The sequence below is a fragment of the Corvus kubaryi genome, unplaced genomic scaffold (genome assembly GCF_017639235.1).
Source record: "Corvus kubaryi isolate FWS band 111438036 unplaced genomic scaffold, C.kubaryi_AGA036_p1.0 129, whole genome shotgun sequence".
NCBI classification, from domain to species: Eukaryota; Metazoa; Chordata; class Aves; order Passeriformes; family Corvidae; genus Corvus; species Corvus kubaryi.
In genome coordinates, this window is record NW_024580664.1 from 734,428 (window position 1) to 762,343 (window position 27,916).

General features: G+C 38.3%; 1 protein-coding gene across 6 annotated transcripts in view; it reads right to left on the reverse strand.

The window, feature by feature from the left end:
• TMCC3 (transmembrane and coiled-coil domain family 3) overlaps positions 1-27,916 on the reverse strand; it is a 92,416-nt gene that overhangs the window by 7,453 nt on the left and 57,047 nt on the right. For 4 of the 6 annotated variants that reach the window (XM_042025701.1, XM_042025722.1, XM_042025682.1 and 1 more), the window contains exons 2-3: positions 2,241-3,139; positions 625-760 (exon numbers count right to left, since the gene is read on the reverse strand). In XM_042025701.1, coding sequence (XP_041881635.1) covers positions 625-760; positions 2,241-3,139 — 1,035 coding nt within the window. Of the gene's footprint in view, positions 1-624; positions 761-2,240; positions 3,140-5,411; positions 6,178-18,065; positions 18,090-27,916 lie in introns of those variants that run through there. The other 2 variants (XM_042025710.1, XM_042025715.1) reach the window with 2 other exon arrangements.

The window sequence follows — 27,916 nt, forward strand, 5'->3', positions numbered from 1 at the left end:
ATATTCGAGTATCTACGTAACTACATGCTGTCAGGATATACTTGTAGACATTATTACTGGCTTTTGATTGAAGTCAGACATGACTACAACTGATCACTAAGGTGAACACACCCCACAGCTTTGATTATAGAGGTTATTGTGACCATGGCTTAAAACTCTTTAATTATAACTGGCAAATCACCAAGTCTATTTATAAATCAGCTCTCTTATGTTTTACCCTAAGTTCAATTTATAATAAACCTTGCCAGTGATGAAACTACATATTGGAGAAGTCTGAGCAAGAAGTTTGAGTCAGGACATTGTCAGAAGTGTTGTGTTACACAATACAAGGAGACTCAATTCCTTCCTCTTCTGTGAAAGAAATTAAACCAGGCCATTCTTCAACCATTCTTCAAGTCTGCCTAGGCTACATCATCAGTTCCAGCAGAAAAAATCCTGAATCCAGAGAAACAAATGGAGACTGTCACTGATTCAATGTGCTGGGTTTTCACCTTAAAACAGACAAAACATGGGCTTAAATCTTTCCCCGTGTTCCTTATTTAAAAAGATGTAGAAAGATGCAAGTGTTTCATAGCACAAGACTGCTACGAAATGTTAGAAGTTCATGATAAGGCAAGTAAGTACCTGAACATCTCGTGATCGCTCGTAGGCCTGATACGCCACTTTCTCCTCTATGCTGGCTAGCTCTTGTTTCAAGTTTGCTGTCTCGTGTTGATGAAGGTCAGTGAGGTCATTTAACTGGTCTTCCAATCTTTCGTATCTTATTAGGAAAAGAAGTCTAAATTTAGTGCCTTCTTTTCAAGTAATGCCAAATCATGAAAACAATTGCACATTTTAAAAGGTAATTTCTCAGTGTACGATGATTTCATCTGACTGGCATTACAAAGCACATACAGAAATCAGTAAAAACTCTGCAAACTTTCCATAAACATTTATTTAGCAATCTGAAAGCCTTTTTTGACTATTTCTTGCTGGCAGTAGGTGTTAAAAAGCAAATATTTTTACATCATTGGCAAATTATATGAACTATAAACAGTGCCTAAGGATATCCAACTCACATTTTTCACTCTTCATTTAGACAAGAAGATATGGTTTCATAAGTAAGTTTGAGCCAGTTAATAGCTCGCCAGTAATGACAGGAAAAATATGTTCTCTCTCAAATACAACTGCAAGGTTCTGCCATTTGTGTGCAGTCTGTTCTGGCATGCTTCTGCATGATAAACCAGTTCAAGTCAATCATCAGGAAACTAGAATTTTTTGGGTGAGTTTGTCACTTGATTTAACACACAAACAGGCAAACACTGCAGCCAGCACAAAAATGATGGAGGCAAAATTGTCTAGAAATGGGTGGCAGGAGGCTTGAAATTTTACTGGCAGTGAGCTGTCAGAAAAGGCTACTCTGCCTTCTCCTGAAACCACGTCATGAGCTCAGTAGGCCATTGTTCTTTCCTCCCTATATTACCACGCAGTATCAAGCCTTTCCCATTTTTCAAGAACTATAGCAAGGGAAACATAAAATATTGCCCTTCATACAGAGATTTTTCCCACTGGCATAGGTAAAGACTTGAAGAATCGACTGTCACTTTAACAAGCCATAGGAAAAATGGGATATAGGTACAGCAGGTGCAAGCCCTCTGTAGAACATATTGTCCACCTCTCACAGTGGAGGATAAAGGAATTAATTGTCAAGTAACAAATGCAAGATGAAGTTGTGCTACAGCACTTAAAACTACATCTCACAGCTGTGTGTTACACCAGGGCAGAAGGTGACATTGCATCCACAAGGTAGCAATGTGTGTGAGAAGTATTTGAACAAGGTACTCAGGAGTCAAGGGTATACTTATCAGCTGTAAGTCAGTTCTGCTACACCACAGACTGATTAGCTTTTTCGAGTCACATTAGATGAGAACCCTTCCAGCAGTTACAAAACCATTGGCGTTTCCTATATGCAGTATTCACACAATTCACATAAAAAGTGTGACAGAGGAGAGAGTTTTCTGATTAGCCTTTGACAAAAGGCAAAGGACACTAACTATATGATAGGAAATATTAATATTCTATGTGTATTCTATTTTCAGTCATTGGAAGGAATTAAACATGTTGGTACCAGACATTGATTGGAATTTATTTTTCCTCATGCTTCTGAAATCTCTCGCTCACACACACACACATTTACACTTTCCAAATAGTTTCTATACCCATTCAAAAGTCATTTCAAGAGAACAGTTAAAATAAAATACCTATATCTTTCTTCTTGTAGCATCTGAGAAATAAAGCCATAATCTCTTTTAAATTGGGTTTTTAAATTCTCAATATCATCAGCTAATTGGGACTGTGTCTCCTTGATTTCCCTTAGTTCCTCCAAAATCATGGAAAGCTTTCCTTGGCTGTCCAGGGTACTTGCCACAGCAGGACTAAAGGAAGTATTCCCATTGCTATCTGCTGATCCAGAGGTCCCACTTGAGCATTCATCATCACTGACATATTTTGGTTTGGCAACAATGGTGGCACTACCCCCATAGGTTCTAGAACTTGTTTCTGGCCGAAATTCATCCAAGGTATTTTTGAGATGAGCAATGTTGTCTGCACTACCAAATTTGTTTCGGATCAGGTTGGCAAACTCTCTAGACTTGCTGAAAACAAAGACAGGTGGTGTCAAAGATACACCCGGCACACCCGACTTGCTGCTCTCTGTTCCATGCCCAGTGGTACGAGACTTTCCATGTTGAACATCTTTCAAGTTATCTTTGGAAGTATCCTTGGTAGCTTTGGAAGATCCATTTTGTTCAATATCCTTGAGCTTTTTGTGATACTGTTCTAATTTCTTCTGCAGCTGGGCAATGGAGTGGGCAGATTTCTGGTTCTTTTTCTCAAAGACTTGCTTAATGCGCCCAGCCTGTTGCTTGTCTGCACTGTTTACCAGTTTCAAATACTCAGCCACGTTTCCATCTCGAGCTGTTTGTTCAACCTTGATTTGCTCTGTAACCTTGAGGATTTTCTGTTTCAAGCTATCTGCATTGAGTTTGACTTTGTGAAACTCTAGGACCCCATCTGGTACGTCAAAATTCAGGTTGGTATCAGAACCTCCACGGCGGATGTTAAGTGGTAAACTCAGGGTATTCATGTCATGTCTTTCCACCTTGAGAGAAAAAAAAATGAGGTAAATGGAATTTGAATTCTATTTTTTAAAATCAAACATCCAGTTTCTTTTTCCAGATATAATTACATCAAGTACACAGTATAAAGTAGCTTATGTTAGCAAAGCATAATAAACTTTTCTTTGAAATTAAGCAGCAATTTTCTTGACTTCCCCAGGGTAATAAACAGTCTGAGGAACTGCTTGTCTCTCTTAAAATACAGTCAAGATGAATTAGAGAGAAAATTATTCAAGTATACTTTTCAGAAGTTAGCTTTTCAAAATCCCTTACAGTTTTCCACAAAATAACACCTAGTTAAAAAATGTTCCTAAATATGTTTATTATTAAGAGTTTCAAAGAGACCATGGCTGATAATCACTCAGTTTTTTCTCTTAGAAGTGGTCAAACATCAATGGAGATGTAAGCAGATTTTTCCCTCTACAGCAGTGCTATACTGTTCAGTATATTTTCCCAGGTTTAATGCCTTTTTTGATACATCCCATTCAAATTCCTCCCACAATTCAAGGTTTTTGCAAAACTAGCTGAAGGCTCTTGGAAATTTAGTGTATGCTGCAAACTGGAAGCAACCGCTGTTTTTTAAAGCAGAGAGCATAGAGAAAGAACTGGCCTGTATTTGACTTTCCAGCTTGATGAAGGTGCTCAGCAACTTGATCTGCTGTGCTAACTCTGTTTTAATAGGCAGTTCACTGAGTGGGATTTACAGAAAGAAACTCAGGAGAGAAAACTGCATTCAGTCAAGTATAGGATCTGTACACCTTAAATGCTCTCTGGAAGCACAACATAAACAATTAGGCAATTCAGTCATAACACTGACATGCAACAGACCATTCATCTTTCCCAACAGAAGGGCAAGATAGTCTGATACAAAACATTAAAAAGTGTTTCCTTATATAAAGTCAAAGTTATGGGGGAGGCACGAGAAGAATGATCTAAACAAAATAGCTTCACCCCTATTATCTTGGTTTAGTCTGTGTGACAAAGAAAGTGCATTTCTTTGCAGCTGCCACAATGGCATGTCTGTAGAGACTGCTTAACAATTGCTCTAGACATAACAGGTTTTCAGAGCTTTAATACCAGAGGGAACCAATACAGTTGCTCAGGCAAGACCATTGCAGAGACAAGGCAGAAGCTATATTAAAGTATCTCTTAGAGATGCATTTGTGAAATGCTTTAACTACTCTTTGTTTGTTTGAGATACTATGTTAAAAGTTTGATTTCCAACTACAGTGTTTATTATTATGTATAGTACTGAAGATCATGCAGCCAGACTTATGTGTACATGTCCAGTGATTACCATTTAATCTTTTTCTTGAGTAAAAAACCATAAGCCCATCATTAAGTATTGTTGTAAGGTTTGTTTTCCCATCCTTGTACAGTTTTGAGAGGTTTCCTGGAAATTCGCTCAAGGATTCTTGTATTGTCCTTAAAATACAAGCTCAGTAATCAGATAAGGTGTCCTACTGTTAATAACCTGCATCGTGCACAGCTTGATCAGGAGAACTACTCTGTCTTACCATTTTGGGATATAATCACAGAGCGGGTTATGCACCTGTAAATCTGGATCTGACCATCTCAGAGACGGATCATCTCTACTACTTTATATTATTTTCCTTATAGAAAATAGTCTAAAAATGTATTGTAATAATTGGATACAAGCCCAAACCAGATCTCTTCTCCATTAGGTCCTCTCCAAATGCTCAGTATAAAACAAGAGTTTCTTGAAACAACCTAAAACATTTTTAAATTAGCTTTGGCACAAACTTATACTGTAATTAGTCACAGAATTGTATACACACACAAAACAAATCCATAACTGATGTCACTCAGGACAAGCTGTACATAACTTCCAAGAATGGGTGGGTCTATATCTAACCTTTACACAGCAGTAAGTGTTTACTTCCTTAGTAAAAAATAGTCTAAAAATGTATTGTAATAATTGGATACAAGCCCAAACCAGATCCCTTCTCCCTTATGTCCTCTCCCTCACTGGACTCTCTATTGGTCAGCCTTCTCTGCTTTCCTGAAACTTCAAGGTCACAACAGCAATAGAGATAAAAAGAACAATAGCATTGAAGGAATACATCTGCTGAATGCTGCCATGCCTTTGGACATGAGGAAATCTGTTAGTGTGTGGCAAATCTGCTCCTGTCGTGAGTAAAACCAATCACAGAGTCCGTTCAAATTCAGTAAAGTTTAGAAAAGAATTGTGTTTAAATTCCCAAAGCACTGCTAGCAGTAGGGATTTTTACTTACTGGATTGAGAGCTCACTAAGGGTACAAAAGAGTCATATCCAACATATTTTTCTGTCTGATTGTATTTGGACAAAATGGCAGGTGTCCTCTGCCATCATGCTGCAAGGCTGGGTCAAGCAACAGAGGTTCTTGAAATCCTCTGCTGATGTAACACACCTTTTTGTTGGGGAGGCGGGGGTGTGGAGCGGAGTGGGGTGGAGTTATCTCTTTTTTTGGTGGGGGATTGGTTGGTTGGGTTTTGTGAGGTTTAGGGTTTTTGGTTTGGTTATTTTAAATCAGAAGCAAGCAGACAGTGGAGGCATCAGGTATCTCTAGACAAGTGGCCTGTCAACTTTCTTCTACCTTGATGAGGTAGAACAGACTTGCAAAGATCCATTTGTGATTGCTTTACAGATCAGCATTAACGCTACCCCAAGACATCAGACGTCCATCTTCAGATCCTGCTCCAAATCCTTCTTGCTGCAAGCCTCATCTTGTGATGAGAAGAATTAGCTTCACTTCCTGCTGCATCGAATGCCTTGTTCTTTATAGTGGGCACAAGACTGCCAGTAGGAGTCTGAGATGCTTCCTCATCCCTGCAGGGACTAGTGCCCTCTCCTGGGATGCAGGCTGAAATCCTCCCAGTGCAGGAGACAATGCACATCTCCTTCAAACTGTGCGAGTGCTCTTCCAGCTATGCTATGGGAAGAAATGATGAATGCCATCTGTGCCATTGTTCCTTTTGTGACTCCTGGGTCACCAGCATCTGACAGGGCCACCAAGCTGTTAATAATAATGAAGTTGTTGAGAGATTGGTTTTTATTTTATTTTTTTAAGATTTCCATTGTGGTTGCCAAAAGAAAAATTTATTTACATACAGTAGCAGCCCCAATAGTTAAAATGGATCAGCCATCTTTTTGAAAGTGAGAAGCACTTTAAGAAAAAACAATCATCATACATCTCTCCTATAATGGTAATTAATAGGGGGCTGGACATTAGCAGTAGATGAGAAGCAGCAGTGCTAAGACATGTGGTACCACCAGGAAGACAAAGCACTAGCTCACAGTCTGAGGAAATACTGGAGACAGGCCCTTGATCTGTCTTCTAGGAAAAAAAAGGGGAAAAAAACCAATTTTCACATGGTACTGGGATAGCCATAGCTGATGTTAGCCTGAAAAAAGAAATCTGGGGCTTGGAGAGAGTCCACTGCACTTTATGGAGCAGTTCGCATATGCTCTTTGCTACAAGCCTGTTGAGAACTAATGGTAATGTTTGTGCAGCTGAAATACGAGCTTTTAAGAACAGTGATTTAGGAGTAAAGCAATTCAGGCTCTCTGCCTGCATCAGCCCCACAGATGACTAGATAGGTAACTCTCAAAGATAAAGCCTCAACCCCCCTTTTTCCAAGGAGCCAAGCAGATCTCCGGCTGCATGACCATGCTATTCATGCAATCCATCCCAAGCCAAAGTCCAGAGCTTCAAAAGGGACAGCACAATCACTACTTGGTGCAATGAACACAGGTGCACTGCTAGGAACCCTTCACTGCATGTGAATTGTCAGGTTTACTTTGTCTTACATGTAAAGTGGAGGGCTGGGTAATAGGCAGCCTGCCAGTCATAAAGAAGCATTCAAGGCACAAGAGTGATTTGAAAACCCAATCACAGAAGCAAGGATAGGGATTTCATTGGCATCGTAATGATGCACATGTTTCTTCATTTACTGTCTGCAAAAGCAGAATGAAGGTAAGAATTGTAGGCCATGCTATCAAGGAACCCAGAGCACAAAAGGACCCATGTGCCCCAACGCCACAAGTAAAACTGTTGGAAAGGGATTCCATACGGAGAGGATCTGCTGAACAGGTGAGAATATCATACTTAATGGCCTGTAGATGTTGGCCAGTGTATCTTCTGGCTGGAAAATATAAACAGGCCTAGAAGGTTATTTCTTCCCCAAAGATCCTGGGTGGGATCCATCTGGGAGAAATAATCCATAGTGAATAGAGCACAAAGAGCATGCAGCCCACCCTAGTGCAATCTACATCCCATGGCTGCTCATATGAATTACTTCCTGTATTCCACTGACTGTGTCAATGGCTCTCCACTTAACAAGTGATAATAAGCCACCTATATTTAGGTATCAAATTGAACTCTACTCTTTAGGTCATAAATTTCTTTTATGCTCTTTTAAAAACTACCTTTAAAAAGCATAGAGAAATAAAAGCATTTACGAGACAGATGCATATATATGCATCAGGTTCCAGAAAGCCCACACCTTTGGGTTGCCTCACTAACAGAAACAAACCATGAAGACACAAAATGTTCTTATTTAAATAGGCTCAGTTTACAGGTGTTTCCTTTTTTTTTCCTCTGAACAACCTCATTACCACCACCAGTCATAGCTGTGCAAGCTAAATAAAAGCTTATGATGACAATTTAAGTCTATCTTGAAAGAGTTTCTGATGAATGCTTAGGAACAGAATCCCATAAGGAGCATACAAAATAGGATTTAGGCAGCTTTACAGCTTTTAGAATTTGGCAATAAGAACAAACATCATCAGGAGCAATTCTCTTCTTATCAAGAAATATGCATATGCCAGAAACACAGGTGTTCCAATGTGTGAAAGAGCATGCAGAGGGGGTTTTAATATGTTTTCAGTATATTCCAAAGCAGAAATGTATTTGGGGAGAGAGTTTTACCATCTCTTTCAAGTTCACTGTTCCTTCTAAAATCCACATAAGAATTCTTCATGGAAGTCTTAAAATAGAGCTAAATCATCATAAAACATTTTAAGTTATGTAAAATCAGCCCCCAACGTTTTTGTACAGTATGTTACAGCAAAACACCTTCTGCTCATGTTTTTTTTACAAAGCTACTTAATAATAATATCTAGAAGTACCTACACTCAGAATATCATGCTAATAATCATGCAGAGGGTTCAGAGTATATGGGAATGGAGGGAGTCAGCAAACCTTGTTTCTACTTTTTACTGGGGTAATGGAAGATCCTGGGTGATTTGTCTGAGACCACCTGGCAAATGCTGATGTATTCAAATAACTGAACATGTTTCTTCTACCATCAACAATTTTTCTATTACCTGTTAACTCCCCACCTCCCCTCAAAAAAACATTGAAGCTGTAAGGCATCTCACTAACACATATTTGGTGTTTATTCCAGGTAGGAGTCAAAGATAATCCCAGATACCCTTTGGCAGGTATCTGCTCTTCAATATCCAAAGGCTGGGAAACTTCAAGGCCATCCCATGAGAAAGGCATCATACACGGGCAGAGTAGGCTGTAGAGATTTGAATCCTTTTGCAAATTTTCTGCACTATGCCAACATGATCTGGTAATTATAAAAATTCATATGTTGAATCCAGTCCTTCTGAGGGTCCGTTTGAACACCAATCTTTCCCTCCATTTTAATTCATTAGCACCACAGAGTTGAGACTGCAAGCACAGTCAAGAAAGAGGCACATGTACTTGCAATTTTAGTTTAGGTGAAAAAAAAAAAACCCCAAGATTAAAAAACCACCCAAAGTTGAAAATGCTTTTATAAAACAAACTCTATAGAAAGCATTTGCAAAGAAGGCACATGCACTGAAGTTCTGGTGTGACTAGAAAGACAGCTTTTATTCTCTTGGTCTAACCTGGTCAAGGCCAAATAGCCATGTGACCTGTGACCCAAACAGTAAAGTTCACACAACCGTTGATTTGCCTCAAATCCTACAGACATACTCAGTTCAAACCAGAAGTATCCCAGAAGTAACCTTTTCTCTAATTTCTGTTTAAAGGACTGAACAAAGGCCAAATTTTCTAGGTCACAGCTTATGTGTAAATAAGTATTTAGATACGGTATTATTTCAGATTAGACCAATGGGAGAAGAGAACAATGGGGGGAAGAGGCAGTTTTCTGCTTCACTGGTAACACCTCCTTCAAAACCCAAGAACATCCACTGAAAAGTCTCTGGTGTCACAACTCACACTCAGTCCTGTTCCAAGTTTTTCAGCAGCACAAAACTGACATAAGCAAACTGGTTCCAATACAAACAACTTCTGTGCCTACACACTGAAAACTGAAAACAGCATGCCTCTATAAAAGTAAGCAAGTTACTTTCCATTCACTGTCCAGCTGTCATGTGAAGAAAAAAGAATAAAAATCACTGTCCTGGCTAGGGAAAAAAATACAGTGATGAACCGATACTCGCATTTACTATGCTTACGTTTCTTAAGCAGGCAAAAGGTGGATTCCACACCCCTTGGTTAACTATTTTGCTTCAGATCAGTCCTCCTCTTTAGATAAGCACCATTAATTAAAAACAAGTCAACGAAATACCTTCTCCTAACTCAAATCAAAATAAATGTAACTTATGTGCACGTTCCTTCTGTCTCAGGTTTACACAGCCGCGTAAGGAAACGCTTAGGAACCCCAGGTGCTAAATGGGTGGTTCCACTGAGCAGTGCTTATGAGAGGCCTGCACTCCTACTCCCTGTGAAGGAGAGCTTCCCCTGACACAAATCCCTCAAGGTACCACCACTATGAAACAGTGGGGGGGGGGGGGGAGGGGGGGAGGGTGACATATTTTTGAAGAGTGATGCCAGGCATTCTGTATCCCTTCTAGATTAATTGTTCAGCTTACTTTTAGTGTTTCTAATAAGTGCTCTCCCTTCCCCCTTCCCAGCTTTTATGAATTTTTCTTCCCCTCCCATTCAGTAATAAGCTTTCTTTTTCTAAAGATGTCTGAATAGATGGCAATAATGAAATTTTCCAGACTACTGTGAAACATTCTGTGAAAAGTCAGCCTGCTACACATTTTCAATTACTAAATCCTTCTCCATGAATGAGAATTTGATAAAAAGCCAGCCACATACCTGCTATGACTAATCACTTCTCATAGTTACAGCATATGCTTCTGATCTCTCACCATTTGTGACTTAGAGTGTGCTTTCCTTAATATCACTGCATTGTCTAACTTCTCATCACAAACTATTCCACAATGATAAAGGTGCAGCAGGTCACCTTCTCCCTCCACCTTCTTCTTTCTGTTTCACAGTCAACTCTTAATTTCATTGCTATTCAGATAATCTAAGCATTTTCTGAAATCCCAGCTCCTGGAACTGAACAATCATAGAAGAGAATTCCAGGAAATACTATGACGTTTGTTGCCCTCAGTTACAGAGAAATAATTCTCACATCTACCTTAATAGTAAACAACCAACCAAGTCCTCATTGCCCCAAAACAAAGACAACTTTAAGGAAATTTTAAATATGTCATTTACAGACCTACAAAAATCAACCCCACAGATCAATGCTGATTTTAGTCTAATTCATGACTTTTTATTGCTTTGAACTGGCAACATTACAAAAAACCTATTTTGTAACAGGAACATTAAGGCTTTACAGTAGCAGGGAATTTTGAAAGTACTACCACTGAGAGACAAAACACTCTAAATCCGTATAGACTGACCATCACAGGCAAAAGACTCAAGACTTGGGGATTTTGTTTGTTTAAACCATCGCAAAACTTCTGTTTATAAATGAGAACAATAGGTCCATCAGGCATAGGATCTTTTCATTTGCGTTAATGCTGCAGCAGCACATCCTGAGCATATAAACAATCACATCTTGTCCTCTACGTGAACTGAGTTGCTTACTTAAAGGAGCCTGCTTGCTTCTTCCTTCCCCCCTGCCCTGCATCTCTCTATGCTGGGCTGATAAAGTCAAGTCTCAAAAACACGTCTGTTACATCAGCAGTTCTGCCTATACCCAGGAGTTTTAGTTCAGTTTTTTATATAAAGGTTTAATCAAAAGATAGGGTCTGCTTTACTACATTACACGACTAAGCAGCTTATTTACCTCTCCACCATAACGCAATGCAACTTTATTTTATCAAACCTTCATTACTTATATTCACAAGTACACTTTCACTATTTTCCACATTACACATATAAGTGCGTGTTTTTGCTCCACACCTGATATCCAAGGCTTGTATTTGTAACCAAACCACAAATAATCCCAAAGGCAGAGAACTGCATGAAGACTGAGCCACCAAAAATCAAAAAATTTGGCCATACTTCATGATCAACACAAATTGAAAGAAACAAAAAAGTCCTAAAAAAACAAAAAGAGAAGAAAGAAGTCCAGAAAAGAGAGATGAAAAGTTTTATTTAAAAGACTAGTTTTATTTAAAAACCCCTTATTTCACTGGGCAAAATAAAAAAAATTTGATGCATATTATGCAGGTCATTTGTTATTCAAAACCACTGCTGCAATAATGGTATTTTAAGCCACTACACACAACTATTAACACTGTCCTGACTTAACTCTGGAGAAAACATCCTAACTGTAGTGCATTAAGAACCAGAATTCTTTGCAGAGTTAATGGATTTAACTTCCTGTGGACCACAACAGCACAACTTTAAAGTATTTTCTTATTTAAATTTATTTTTAAAGTAGCAAAAATATTTTTCTTTCTTTTCACTGAAGGAGCAATACAAAGCATTAGGCAACAGAACCACAGTATCCTGCTCAGGTAGTACTTTTTCCATATCTTCCTCTTGGAAGAAAATGAAATGTTGTTCCCCCAAGTTAATATAAATAACATTGTTTTGAAAAGCAGAAACATTTTCTGCTGCTGTGACTATGCCACTGAAGTGGGTCACAAGGGATGCTTTCCATTTATTAAGAGATCCACAGTTCTCCTTGTTGTGGAGGAAGTCTTCAAATATTATTTGTATATTTGCTATCTTGTTATTTATATAGATATACATGCATAAAGATATGCTTTAAAAACTATTTTGTAAAATATACATAAAGTTATTGTTATTATAAGTGAGTAGTAGTCCACAGAAAATCTCATATCCATGCAGTGTTTCAGCTGCTGTGCACCTTTGGAGAACCTGCTCTTGGCATGGTATTTTAAGGTTACACCCTAACAATCAACTCAGTTACAATCAAATCTGAATTCACAAAAAAGATAACTTTTCCAGTAAAAAGACCCAAAGAGAACACTTTATGAAGATGAGTGTGTCTCTACAAGCATATGTCCCTGAATCCTCCTCTTTAAAGAGGCTCCACGTGCACATTATAACAATCCATCAAAGTAGTACTTCAGAAAATGCTTTGTGCACCCTCTAGAAACATGTTCTGTGTCTGCACACGATGTTGAAGTTTCTCATATAATCTTTTTAAATGTTATGAGCTGGTACTAGCATGAATCACGCCTATAAGAGGTTGGAGGTTCATCTTTTAAAAAAGTATAAGAAACTTTCTGTCAGTCTATTCTCTCGGAACAAAGTTCAGCTAAGACTGCTGTATCAATTTTACAGAGTTAAAATAACCCACTATTTGTAAATAGTCATGAGTCACCTTTAAACTCCATTTTTCCTTTCAAATTTTTGTATACACCATACACTTCAAATACTAATACACATCACACAAACATCTCAACCCATACAAGAAACTCTGTTGTAGAGAAGTTCCATTAGTAAATTAACATCTATTAATAAAAAACCCAAAATGCAAAAGGCTTGTCTAACTGAGAAAAAAACCAATGACATTCACCATTCACCCAATTAGCGAGAAACAAAACCCTAGAGTAAAAATTTTATCTGGTTTTAAAAATATTCCTATTCTGAGAACACACTTCCTCAATTAGTGAGTTTTATTAAACTGAATTACTTAGAGAAAGCAATGCAGATGATTTTGGAAAATAAACTAGGTTGAATTATTATTCTTATGTCACCATATTACTCGTGACAAAAGTGCTAAATTTTTTAAAGTTTTACGGATAAAGAAAAACTATTTTTGAACAACTGCCTTTAATTAGGATTCACTAAATTTTTACAGTATGGCACAAATCCTCTGATATCATTTTGAAGATGTCTGTGTAGCAACCATGTTTTGCCACGGTAGTACTAGCAAGTGAAAGCAGACTTTTCCCCTAAGAGATGTTTGCAAACTGAAATTACATTTATTTCTGTTTTGCCAGAACTAAAATGTCAAGGGTAGAATGAACTCCAGCAGAAGGAAATCCGGCTGATTCTAAAAGCTCATTACAAAGCTCACTGCCCTCTACTCTTAACTACAGGGCACATTTGGTGAATATCTCCTCACAGAGTGTAAATACCCAGGAGAATGTCTATTATGCATAAAATTTTAGTCATAAATTCAGTGCTTATAAACTAAATAAATAAACCAATCCAAAACCAAACAAAACCCCCGCTCCTTTCTCTCTGCCATCCAACACAAAAGCCATTCTCAAATGCAGGACTGCAAGATGAGAAGCACAGGCAAGAAACAGTAGTGACTTTGTTTAGCAGGCTAACGGCAAGTGCTCAGAAACTGCACAGTTGCACAGCACATTAAATTGCTTAGAACATAATAGATTCAGTAGGAAAAATTGTTTTCAATTTGGTATTTCTTAATCTGTTAAAACCATGTTGCTAATATAAAAGTAATTTAATGCAGGAAAATGAAACCTGCTTATCTTAACCTGGTATCTGCTGTAATTGAGAGGACATATAAAATATTATAGATCAACTTTACGTAACTTCTTTGCTTCATTAATATGTTTATACAAAATTGAATTCAATTTGGCACAGGTCTGGTCAAGACCTATCACAAGAGACAGCAGGGCTGAAAAGGCAACACCAACAATGCACCCGCAACAGTAAGACTCACATAAGAAAGTCGCAAGCAAAGATGGCTTTGCAGCCTGTATTGCTTCTACTGCATTTTCTTGCCTTTGGATAAGTGTTTTAGACTCATATCCTTCATATTCAGGCCCCTTAGGTTTTTTGATTTTGTTCAAACTCTGCCTAGGAGGACAGAGGGGATTAAAACCTTCATAATGCTTTTAGAGTCACAATGTAATTTGGATCTCAGCATCATTTTCTTAGGTGTTTCATCCTAGCACTCCAAAGGATGTGATGGTGTCACAGGGATAATTTATTTAATTGAATAGGGCAATACTAAAAGTGTTTCACGGGGATAATTTCTCTCAGGAAATTATAAAATTATTCTTCAAATAACATTTGTTGAAACACGATTGAAGTTCAGAGTGGTTTACTTCTCCAAGATGTTTATATGGTCAGATGCCACAATTTAGACTCTAAAGACAAAACTTGTCAGTTCATCTCATTTCTCAAAAAAACACCGAGGTTTTTTGGAAGAGGAAACCTTAATATTGTCATTAGAATATTGTAGTACAGTTACCTTTACATAAATAAAAACATGTACAGCTTGCTACAGAAATAGTGTCTACATTAACAGTTATGTGCTTTTCATACTCTTAGTTTGTACATTTTTCTTTCTTGTATCTTTCCTCATTTTGCTTTTTCTCCACTAACATTAGCAACTGCATCTTTTGATTTTAAATCAGTTTGATCATGTTTTTTTATCTGGGATATATTTTACCTGCTAGGGAAATTGCCAGGATTTACAGAAATTGCCAATCTGTGCACTAATAGAGCTTAATTTCATGTGTCTCCTATAAGGCTCTTGAGACTATCCCAGAACAGTTTTTCTTTTAAAATAATAGTGATGCTTTTTATGATATCACGCAAACAATGAATGTTTTTTCTGAATACTGTGAATTGTAAGCACATGATTTTATGGAATCCATACATTTCAATTTGAACAGATACTTGACACAACAACTGATAACATTGCTTAATTAATAAAATACAATATTAGAATAGAATGGAATTTTCTGCATCTTCAGTAACATCCATTATTAAATCCATAATGATGGGTAAGTCAATTGCTATAAATACATAAGATAAACCCCATCATCTTCAAGTTAGGTATTAATATACACCTCTGCTTTACTCAAGAATCTCTTTCAGCACTGCTGGCAAGTTTCATGTGCTATAAAAAAGCCTAAAGCTACTTATATGGTCCAAGCAGAGATGGTAACAGAAGTTATTCATATCGTATCTAACAAAAACTTCATTAAGCACATAGGTACTTCAGATTCTTATACAGCTGTAATCCATAATAGCTAGACCAGGGCAGCATTTCTAGAACAGGAGCTCAGGTTATTGCTTTTCTGCTTGGTTGAGTTGTCACACGCTCACCATCCATGACTTACATGTCCCACAAACTGAATCACAGAACTCCCCCATCAACTACTCTGCCAAGTGTATGAAAACAACAGAAGATGTTTCAAAGGATTTTCAGGAGTTATTTTCAGCTTGTTGAAAGCCACTGCCTCTCTTACCTAACCACAGGGAATTGGGAGAGCCTCTATCAAGCCACTGCGACGGTCAAACTGTTGCTCTCATCTCCTTGTAAATTTTTCGTATGAAGCAACAGGCTACCCAACCTAAGTTTGTTCCCCATGTCCTTTGGCCATTGCAGCACAACAGAACTATTTAAAGCAGGATACAGAAGTTCCCCATATAATTTTATTACACAATAATACAACAATATTACAATAATTACAACAATAAACCTGATGGTCTTTTTAAAGCAGCTTGTAATCTTAATTCAGAGTGTTTTAAAAAAATTATCAACAGAAAATGGCATATGTTAATCTTATGTTCAAGCTAAACGTACAGGGTTTCTCAGAAGCACAGACATAAATGCTAGTTGCCAATTTACTCTTAATGCCAGTTCCTACATATTAAACTCATATTGGATTTTTCTATTTTTAGAGTTGTGGTGATGTTAGAGGCCTATTCACCAGTATGATTTGATTAGAATGAAACTGAAATCGATATTCTGCTCCTAGTCTGCCTGCCTGCCTCCCTCCCTCCCTCTCCTTTGAACTTTCTAAATTGATTCTTTTTTCCCCCTCTCTTAAGTTTCTATTCAGACAGTTGTGAGGATATGCTTTATCACATGGTTTGGTGTAAAAGACTTATAAACATATTACCATATTCAGCCATAGCCACAGCACAGATAAAAAGGAACAAAGCAGAGTTCAGTGGGAAAGGAAGCAGATAAGAGTCATGCTGTCCTTGGAGTACAACCATGGTTACTGGCTCTGCACTGAGCCAGAGCTCTGTACCTGAGCAGGGAGCTATGCTTGGCTACAGGCTCCAGCATCCTGTTGTAAACAGCCTAACATTCAACACAAGCGATCTCATTCCATGACAGTGGAAAAGCAAAGCAAAACCCAAACCGCAGTGCTCATTTTGATCAAGGCATTAGAAAACTGTCTAAATATTTTTTCCCTTTATCTCTCTTGGTGATAATGCTTAGAATGATTTTAATCTAAATAAAGTACCATTAATAAATCAAATTTTTAGAGGTCTCAACAGACAGATGAAGATCTATATCCATCACTAAACCCTCAAAAACATGCCCTTTGTGAGATTACGCCAAATGATGTTAGTCTAATTACACACAGTGAGTTAACGTTCTATACTGTGTTACATGTTGAAAAATCATTTTCCAGACTCTCTTCCTAAAGAAACAGACTGACAAATACTCTCTGTAGTCAGTTACTTGACAGGTTTGAGAAACACACAAATCGCTCCAAGAAATTAAAATGCAAACTGCAAAGAAAGCTACTTTAGCTTATGCCTGCTAGCTCTTGGTATATATGTTGCAATCAAAGCAGTCTGCCTGCAGGTAAGCAAGTAGAAGAAACACATAAATTGGGCAGAAGTTTATCTTAAAAATTAGCTCCAGTAGACTTAACACTATTTGTAATAAAACTAAAGTTTGAGGGGAGGAAAAAAAAGCAGGTGGTAAGCTAAAACCAAAATTACCTAACTTTTCAGCAACTCAAAATGGTCTGAATGTCTTTTACTCTATTTCAGCTAGAGAAAAAGTCTTTAGCTGTGCATACATTTATTAAAGGCTTTGGGAAACTTCAATGAATTGCAGTGATTTGCACTGGACAAAAACCTTCCATGCAAATATGACTGTAAGGAATTCTGAGCTCCCACAATGGAAAGAGCGAATCACATCTTTTACCGAATTTGCTCTCCAAATTCAGACTTTAAGTCTGTCCTTATGTATGCTTCTGGTACTAACCAGGAAACACTGCAACATTTTAACTTTATGGAATAAAGTGACGCACTTCATTATTCATCCCATTTGGTCTGTAGGCTTTTTACGTGCTTTTTACTATCTTTCTTGTTCATTTATTGCTTTAACAAGAGTGTTATAAAAATAAAGGTCAGTACAGAAATAAATGCACCAGGTGTTATGTTCCTCTGCATAACTTAACAATATTTAGACAAGAGTCATATAGTCTGAAAGCTATACGATATAAGGCATTGAAAAAGCCTGTAAGGGCTGTTTGCCAGCTGAAAGCCAAAGATTCATCAAAATAAAACCAGATATATGTTCATTTTCAGATACATAGCCACAGGTACTGGGACCACTGTAGTGTAGTATATCCATGTAATAACTCGTGAGCACATTCAGAAGTTAAAAATACTACTAAAAGTAATTAAAAATAGACTAGTAAAATAGACTGAAAATAGACTAGTAAAACCAGCGATTTGTCATTTATTTATCAATGAAGAGCTGGTTTACTCCCTTTAGTGTGATAAAAGTGATGTTTAGTTTCTGGTACTAACTTCACAATACAGGTCTAAAAAGATTCATGCATAATGCTGTGAATGCTTTCTTGTTTAGAGTGCAAAGCTGGGGTTGGGGGTTAACAGCATGTAAATAACTAAAGACACTTGTGATGTGGTATAAAAAAGATTTCGTACCATTTTAACACTGCTTTTTCAAATTCTCTAGATGGCTTCTGGGTCACATAAGGTAACAGATAAGAGAAGTTCTTACTATGTTGTCTCGGCTTTTGAGACAAAACTTCAGGAGGAAACCATTCCGGAATGAGTGTTCCTCCCCTTTTCCTCCATCAATGAGACAAATGGATCACAAGGAGTGGAAGTGGGAAAAAGAAACCAAACTGTTTATTAACACATGAACAAAACAGGGTAGAACAGGATAGAAAAAACCCCTCAAAATACAACAAATTCCCGGAGAGGGAACAGACATGTGGGCTCAGACCAGCCGGGGCCGCCCCCACAGGCTCCCCGGACTGGCGAGGAGGGAAGGGAGGCAGTGAGGCAAGGGGAAGGAAAGGGAAAAAAGAACAAGAGAAAAAACCCAACAGAACCTTCTCCCAGCTAGCTGGAACACAAAGGAAACCCAAAAGCAGCACACCGCTCACTCCTTCCCGAGCCCCTGAGCCGTTGGGCTGAGCCGTTGAACTGCCCCGCACTCGGTCCCGTGGCTCCGGCCCCCGGGTCCATCCTAAAGAAACAGCGTCCTTGGGCATTGAGCGGATGGTTAAGGAATAAAGCAGCTTCATTACATCACCCCAGGACATATGTCTAAAATATCACAATATTGTGATATTTGATTATCTAATGTATGAAACTTGTGTCAGAACTGATCACAAGTTTCCTGAAGTTTTACTGTTGTCTGTAGGGAAAGGAAAGGAATTATCCTGGAAGTACTTACTGGAAAGAGCATCATTTCAGAAGGTATACAGTTTCACTGCACGTAGCAACAACCAGGGAAATCGTGTTACTGCCTTAAATGCTGAGACCCAACTACCAGCAGTTATCTCACTGTCAGACAAAATCTCACAGTGTAACTCAAAGACAATGTAAGGGATTCAGTAGATTCACTAACAGACTGGTCTTCTAAGAGACTGCTACATATGAATGTACATAAAATCATTTCTACAGACTTGGCAGCCTGCCAGTATCCCTTACAGTGAACAAGTCTAGCAAGGTCACAATATTTTTAGAGTAATATTTTCAGAGTTGGGGCATTTTGAGTCTATGATCCCCTTTTGAAGAGTTCCCATTGTTCTTAGTGGAATTTAAAAGTTTTAACCGGTAGTTCTAGATACCTGTCTCTGGCAAAACCTGCCACAATGATTTGAGCTGCACTTCTGATCTGCAAGAAGGCAAATCCTAGAAAAACTCTACTAGTTGCAAGAGAAGCTCCAGTGACAAACTGTATCTCAAAGCCTGCATTGAGATAGTCATGCCAGATGTATTCAGTGAGCTGTTCCACAGGAATTTGACTCTCTCCCACCCCCAAAGCACATAGACACACTGCCAGGCAATATGAGCTAGAGAGAAAAATAAAAAAATCTAATCATCACATTGTTACTTCAAACCAATTATGAGTTCTAAGTATTAAAACATGATTTACTTATTTCCTTTTTGGTCAGTATTGTCTCCTGAACGTGCTTTGGGGGTGGGGAGAGAGTCAAATTCAGCATAAATTCTTAAGATGAAGATTTTGTGATCACCTATCCCGAGAAGAGAAAGTTCCACAACTGCTTCCATGTTGAAACATCCAAGGACTCATGTTAAGCCAAAAGTAAATAAAGTGTGTCTTTGACAACCACAGGCACTCGATCTGTGCTTACATTGAGATGCCACACAGCTCCTGCAGCCACTTCAGGTGAAATTTCATCCCCAGTCTGATACCACAGGAATCTAATACCTTGCACATAGTGATTCTGCCACCTAAAAATCATAACCTAGGCTCTTATGTCTTCACTGTATCTTATCCATGACATGGCTGGCATCCATGAGTGATGATGGTAGCCACTTTAATAGGTGAAAGCTGAACTAGTCACTATTTTGGGTGAAGCAGGAAGGGCTGGAATTTTTCTAAGTGTTAAGATCAGGGAGAACACCGCAGGACCTGTTCTGCTCCTTCTTGAAGGATGGGAGTATGCCACATACAGAGACTTTGCTTCAAATCACAGCTTACTAGCTAAACAAAAGCTTTTGCATTTTATTAATGTGAGCACAAGCTAATGTGAGTTTTTGCCTCATATGAGCTCAGGCTTTCCCCCTTACCCCTTTCCCCCCTTGCTCTATCTCTCCACACTTTTTTGTTAACTATTCAGTTCTCAGTTTCTTCTGTCACTGCTTCCCTCCCACTTTTCTGCTAACATACCTTGTAATAGGTGAGTACCTTCCTGTCACCCAGAACTTCTGTAGGATCTACCTACTCCCAAAAATTTCTTGACTCAATTTAGATTTTTCTCACCTCGGAGATAAGGGGTTTTGAAGGTAGGATCTAACTTTATAACAGAACCATGTAATTTCTCACTAGTGGTACAACTTCCTGTAAATCAAATCACTATCCATTCACACTGGGAAATTTGAAGGAAATCTCCCTATTCAAGCACAATCTTTCTAGTAGGTCATTCTTAGTCTCTCAAAAGATGCCTTATCAAATGTAAAGGTACTCTTAAGGCTACATAACTTTACAAGGAAAGCAACAGCAGCTCTAGGAGTCTAGAAGTAAGTTAACTGCAGCAATGCAATGCAGCTGCAGAAACACGAGCCAATGCAAAAGCAGAACAAGCACCTCCAAAAGCCATGGAACAAACTCTGACACTCAGCAATCCTCACAAGCCTGGAAGACACTTTCATCTCTAAGCTCTTATGTATGCGCCTTCACTTCTCAGAAGCACAAAAAAGTATGAAAAGGATCATATAAAAAACCAAAACAAACAAAACCCAAACAAACACAGGCCAGTACTGAAAGCCTAAGTGCTAAGTTATTATCAGGCACAATCTACTTTTGAGGCTATCCACTTGCCTGTCAAGCAAAAACCTCTGCTTTAAGTTACCATTGCACCATGCCATAGATATTGCAGGACAGGGACATTATTGCAATTGTACTATAAAATATACTTCTCTTTTTTTTTGTCAAACTTTAAATTATTTTTTAAGTTTACAGTAATTAATAGAATAAATAAAGGAACTGTGATACCTATATAATGAAAAGAATTACCAATGTGGTTTTTGTTTCTCTTTTGTGACACTCAAATAACAAAGATTGGAAAGATGGTAAGTAATACTTCAAAAGCATCCATTTTTAGCTGATTGACACAGAGCCATGATTCTAAACAACCTACAAGAGAACTAATGCAGGTAGTCTGAAGACTTTGTACTAAAACAAATGTCACGTTGCCAAGTGAGATGCACTTAGTCATTTCCTGATTTCTTTTCCCTTTATTTCACATACTTTAAAATGTGTTTTCCTGAAGAATTTGCAGAGATTCCTTTGCAGTGACTCCGTAATAGTCTACTAATGAGGGCACTGATATCACAATCTCTTGCCAGGTGAATCAGTTCAGATGCAAAATGTGTCATGATTTCACTGCAGAAATCAGTGGGGAAGAAATACTTAATCACAGATGAATTACATGTTCAGTCATATGTGCCTTCAAGCAAAAGGCATGGGAGAAGTCTGTTTACTTATCAGCCAGGACTGTCCATCAGGAAACTAACAGTTGGATTCTAGGCTCTCTTCAGCTTAAGACATGTTCAAACTCATAGCTTCAAGGCAGACATCCCAACCACCAAACTGACAACTAAGACAGTGACATTCCACTGCCTCTTCTGAAGAATTAGGGCCCTGGGACCACAAGATTTGTGGAGAGATTACAAAAGATACTAAGAGATCGAGGACATGCCCCAGGAAGGGGAAAGCTGTCCTCACACCACAGGTGCGTTTTGAAGAAATGCAGGAGGGCACACTAGCCTGTTGCCTTGCATTCTTGGGCTTGCTTTTGTCATTCTTCAGCAGCCAACTTGCTGCCCTGATGCCCTACAGTGCTGGGGCCAACCTGCCTCAGAAGGCACAGAGGCCTCAGGCAGTTTCCACACCTCAGAAATGCAGGTTCCCATGGAGCTTAGCAAATAAGATGGTAGGGAATACTCAAGGTCTCCAACAGACTCCTTTCCTTTAGTTCAACAGCAGCTTACTCATGCTGCAGTACTTCCATGATACAAGTTAAATCTAGTTTTTGTCCTACTCCTGTAAAAATTTTACTTTAGACCATGTTTTCAGTACATTATTAATCAGCAGTGTCCAAGCCACACATCTCTCCCATTAAAAGTGCAACTGTGCTGTAATGGTCCCCCCACCAGCCATGATTTGAATGGAGCTTATCCAGAAAACATCCATAACTACTTAATATTGACAACAATAACCTGGAAAATGGTTGTGCATCCAAGCCAGAGCATTTAAAAGGACTGCAGGCACAACCTGCTTTCCATATAGTGTTCTTACATCTTCAGCAAACACGTAACAGAATCAATGTCATCTAGTTACCTCTAAAATTGAGGTATACTGAACTAGCTTATACACCTGAATAATTCAGCACTGAAGAGAGGTGATGGCACTCTAGCTTGAAATCAAGCCATGAGAGCCTGGAACTGCTGAAATCCTCTGTGTATATTTACCTATTTAAGAACCTCAAGCTGTTGGTTACAATTTTAACTGTTCTGGTTGAGCACTTCACATTCTTTTACAACTCTACTGATTTTAATTTTTTCTATTAAATATACTCGTGAAAGAAAGTTTCATCAACTCGACAGGGGACAGCAAGTAACCACACAAAATAGGTTACAGTCTTTGGTACATCTTATTGGACAATCCTTCTCTATACTGGAAAAGCTAATAGGGAAAGTCTTGAAAAAAAATGAAGACATCTTTATGCAACTGAAGCTTCAGTTCTTCTGGCTATGAATCTTAATATGGATGTCTAATGTTTGGCAAGCAAAAACTGAACCAGAGCTACAAAATTACCTGCAGTATCCAGCCTTGTATGCAGCAAAGTTCAACACGTATTAAGTTGTAGTTTACTTTTTTATTGAAAACGCACAAAGTATAGGCAAGCTGTTACAACACTTAACACTTGGTAAGATACTACACAACAATCCATTAAAAAAAAAAGCAAAGTCCCAATTTTTTTCTGAAGGTCATGATTTTATTGCTTCACTGCTCATGAAAATGAAGTATTAATGTCACACACAGGAATGAAGCATACTGAAAACCCCAGAGCTCTGTCAAGACCTCTAGATCAAGAGTTTCAAAAGCAGCAACCAGAGGTACCTCAGTAAAGACCGTTCTTCCACACTGGCAGCTAAGCAGTGCAGAAAGGCATTTCAAATATTTGACCAACATCAACAGTTATTTGTATTGACAAGCATGTATGAATCCAGATTCTCAAAAAAATTATCAGGAACATCACTATACTATGCACCTGAAGACACTGAAACACTGTCAAACAATTAAGTGCATCTACTGGCAGAAAAAAAGCCCAAATCAAACAAATCACTAGACAGCAATGAATACGATGTAGTCTTGGAGAGAGAATTAAAAATATTGATTGACAAGAATTTTCCATGTATCCACCAACCGCGTGAAACATATGCCCAAATTTAGTTAACATGAGTCTTCTGTGAATCTTAAATTAACTCATGAAACATGGATGGAAAAAGTCAAGACCAACAGCTGGTTAAAACTAAATACTATGATTTAAGTTTCAAATAACAAATGCAACCATGGAAATGGTCAAAAAGACAAAAAGAAAAAAGGAAAGAAACTAATCCAGCTAAAATTTCAAAGATGCAGTCTATGTGTATCCAAACACCTCCTACAGCTCTTGTTCTCAATGAAGAGAGCAATGGCACGATAAGAAAAGAGGCACATCAGAATGGAGTGGATACAGGATTAATGCTGCATGTCATTGTGGCAGGAAGCACTTTGAGTAACACCAAGAACCACAAACAAAGTGGTCTGCTGTCAATATCTGCTTCTTCAGTTGACATGTTATGCCTGCCCAAAGGCACACCATCTCATTCTGAAGGCATCTACAGTGCTTCCCTCACAGTGATTTCTCTGGCCACCTATTTGCTGCTAAAAGCCCAAGAGTTGGTTGGGATATTATATTCATAGCAAAATTGCCTTCCCAGTGTTCCTAAGGAATGCTCTTTCTTTCTACACTTCAACATGAGACACTGAAGATGCTGGAACACCTTCACCTATGCACTTTGGGAAGATCATTATTCGTGTTTTTGGGATTAATATACTTTTATCAATTCATCCCTACCCTGATGATATGGAAGCTCCATTCAAATTAGAGCATAAAGCTGTCTTTAGTGGCAGAGCTCCATGGCACAGACATAGACACTATCAGGCACTTCAAGGCCAGGCTGCACAGGGCTTTGAGCAACCTGGGCTAGTGAAAGGTTCCCTGCCCATGGCAGGAGGTTTGGAAGTGGATGATCTTCAAGGTCCCTTCCAAGCCAAACCAGTCTATGATTCTGTGATCAGAGGGCACACATTACACCTGATCAGTGGCTAAATAGGCACTACTTAGAGATTTGAGCCTTAGCTCAGCTTGAACAGCAGAATAGAACAATTGCTGTATTCCCTTGCACACACGTGAATTGGTAAGAAGAGGCAGGGACAGTCTGCTGTATAATCCCTCACAATCCAGCAGAAACATTAGTTCAGGAAAAAAAATGAAACGTGGGAACATATGGACCTTAGAGTTATTTCTTAAAGCAACAACACCAGCAGCATCTTCCCAGATTTCTTCACCCCACCCCTCAGATTCTTTTATGCTCCCCAAATGCTATAGAGTATTTTCTGATTGCTCCAGTGTCTTTAATTGTCCTTTATAATGGCTTCAACAGTTCCTTGCAAAACCTTTCTGGCCCAACATATGGGCAAGAAAGCATATTCTCTGGATAATCTTAAACTATCTGCCTGCTGATGCACCAGCATGCCAGCCAGTGGGTAACAGGAAAATTGTCTCTGACTTCCACTCCCTATAAGAATGGATAGGCGCCTGGTGAGGACACATGAAAATCATTTTCACAACATGTCTGGGCTCATTACCTTTGAAGCCTCTACTCTCCTATCATATTTACTAGACAGAATATAATTCACTTAGACAAATATGAATTATAAAAAAGCCTCAGGAAACATGTAAAATAATTTCCAGGAGAGAAGCAAAGGACTTAAAGGAAATTCCTTGCTTCTAACATTGAAATTACATTCATAAACTTAACAGGCTTCCTTTCCAAAGGAGTAATGTAATTTTGCTGTTCCTCAAGTTTGCAGAGTAATTTGAAATTTACCATGAATAAAAATTATATCTTGATTTACTCTCTTTACCTGCAGTTAGATCTTTCTCTTCTACACCCAGCTGCTCCTTCTTGTTATCAGCACATAGGTGACATACATTACAAGCATATAAAATATTTATACCCTTTCCATGCTTTATTTGTATGCAACATGTCTTCTCCTTTTACAAAAATGAGCACAAACAGAATGGAAGGATGAATACTCTATTTATCTTAGAAAATCTGACTAACATTTTCCTCCAATGTTTTGTTTGTGGGAATAAAATATTGTGAAATTACACCATGTGAAATACATGGAATGCTATTCTTTTTTTCTGGGACCTACATTTCATACCAGTCCCTGCAGTTTTCCATCTCTGGGGAAACTTGTACAGATATTGTAGTTCATCAACATCATTAAGAAAGGACAAAATTGGCACAACAGAGGTAAGGGCTATGAAGATAAGGAGGTCACTGTTAATAATTGTTCATCTGTGAGCTATCATGCTATTGGCTTGGGACATATCCTCTTTTGGGATTTAATGGCCAGTGTGAATTACAATAGTAACATGTATTAATTATTTTTATTAAAACATTAGTATTTCAGTGGCTAAATGGATTCTACTCTTACATGTAACATCACAATTTTAGCCAGAAGTCTCATAAATTGAATTGCCTATTGTGGTTGTAGTGCTGACAGATGAAAGCTGAGCCTAGTGTTAGCCTAAAGTCTCCTAAATCTTATTGCTGTTGCAAAGATACTGTCAACAGATAGACCTGTCTGCTCCAGGGAGAAAAAACATTTAGAGAATGATGCAAGTTTATCACAGAAGCCTCAGAACCGAATCTTGATAGTATGTTAATAACAGCAGTGAATGGTACAAATCACTACACTCAGAAATCAAAGCTTCCCCAAATTCAGCAAAGAGTAATTACTACAGGAATTAAAGACATTGCTCCATGTGTTGGCCAGTAAAATATATGGAAAGTTCACTGCTCCTTGCACTGGAATTTCAGAAGCTCAGTTCAAATAAAATATTTCCAAGCTGCTCTGGAGCCTTAAAACACATTGATACAATGGTTCAGTGTGTTAAGACATGAGACTGATCAAAATCAAATTGGAAAGAGAATTTCTTTCCATTTCCAATTCACTAACCCTATCTTCACTAAAATATGTATTTATCAGTCCATCAGTGTGGTTAGTCATCATCATAAGCAACATATTTGGCCCTACACAGAAACACAGAGTGATAAATTTTAAATAAGAATTTAGACACAGCTATTAAAATTTTGTCTCACTAAACTACTAGGAGTTCACACCCCTAAAAATAGCAAATTACACTGGATGAAATCAGAGAGAAAAATTTCCTCTTAAAAATAGAAATTAAGGCTTATTGCAATGTGCAAGGGATATAAATAAAGTGAATTTAACTCTATGTGACTGCACTGGTGTTGTCTGTGGTAGAGTTAATTTTCTTCACAGTGGCTAATATGGGGCTGTGTTTTGGATTTGTGCTGAACACAGGGTTGATAATACAGAGATGTTTTTGTTATTGCTGAGCAGGGCTCACTCGGAGCCAAGGCCTTTTCTGATTTTTGTATTGGCAACAAGGCTGGGGTTGCACGAGATGTCGGAAGGAGACACAGCAAGGACAGCTGTCCCCAGCTGACCACAGGGATATTCCATACCACATGGCATCATACTCACTATATAAAGTGGGGGGAAGAGGGAGGAAGAGGGGAGACATTCAGAGTGATGACATTTGTCTTTGCAAGTAACTGGTGGGGCTCTGCTCTCCTGAAGATGGCTGAACACCCATCAGTCATTTGGAAGAAGTTAATTAATTCCTTGTTTTGCTTTGCTTGTGTGTGCAGCTTTTGCTTTCCCCATTGAACTGTCCTTATCTCAACCCATGAGTTTTTCAGCTTTTACCCTTCCAATTTTCTCCCCAGTCCCACTGTCGGGGGAATGGGCAAGTGGCTGCCTGGGGCTTGGGTGGTTAAACCACAACTGAGACATTTTAAAGCCATTTTATCAGGGAGTCTACAAAATAATCATAGGCCTTTCTTTTCCTAAAATCAGACATCCTCGCAGTAACAATAAGGTAAATTTAAGATTCCTCTCCTTCTTTCCAAGTCACTTATTGGTATTTTTTCACCTTTCTTCCTTTATATATAAAAAAGCAATAGGAAAGGAAAGTTAACATCCTGTACTGCCAAATTTCGGAACAACCAGAGACCAATGATTTTTTTGCATAATGGCAAAGCTGGCAAAAAGACAGTGGTGTTTTTTTCAAGTTTTCCTAAAACAATTATGCATAAGTGAAATGAAGAATCAGTAATATTAAGAATGCACTATGTGAGAGGGAGAGACAGAAAATTCTTTTGCTTTTCTGCCTAATAGAAAGAACTTTAAGACCCACTCAAAAGTAATTTGGCACAGATGTCTAGATATTCAGTACATACATCTAGTTCTGTAATGCATGAAAAATAGTGAAACTTGCATCTTTTATGCAGTGTTTGCAATATTCACTGCCACAGCTATTTACACTAGGTTTAGTCTTGCCCAGCTTCAGGTATGCAGTTTTATGTGATGTAGTCCGAGCTTCTTCAAAATCAACAGAGATTAGACAGATCACTGCAAGTGCTTT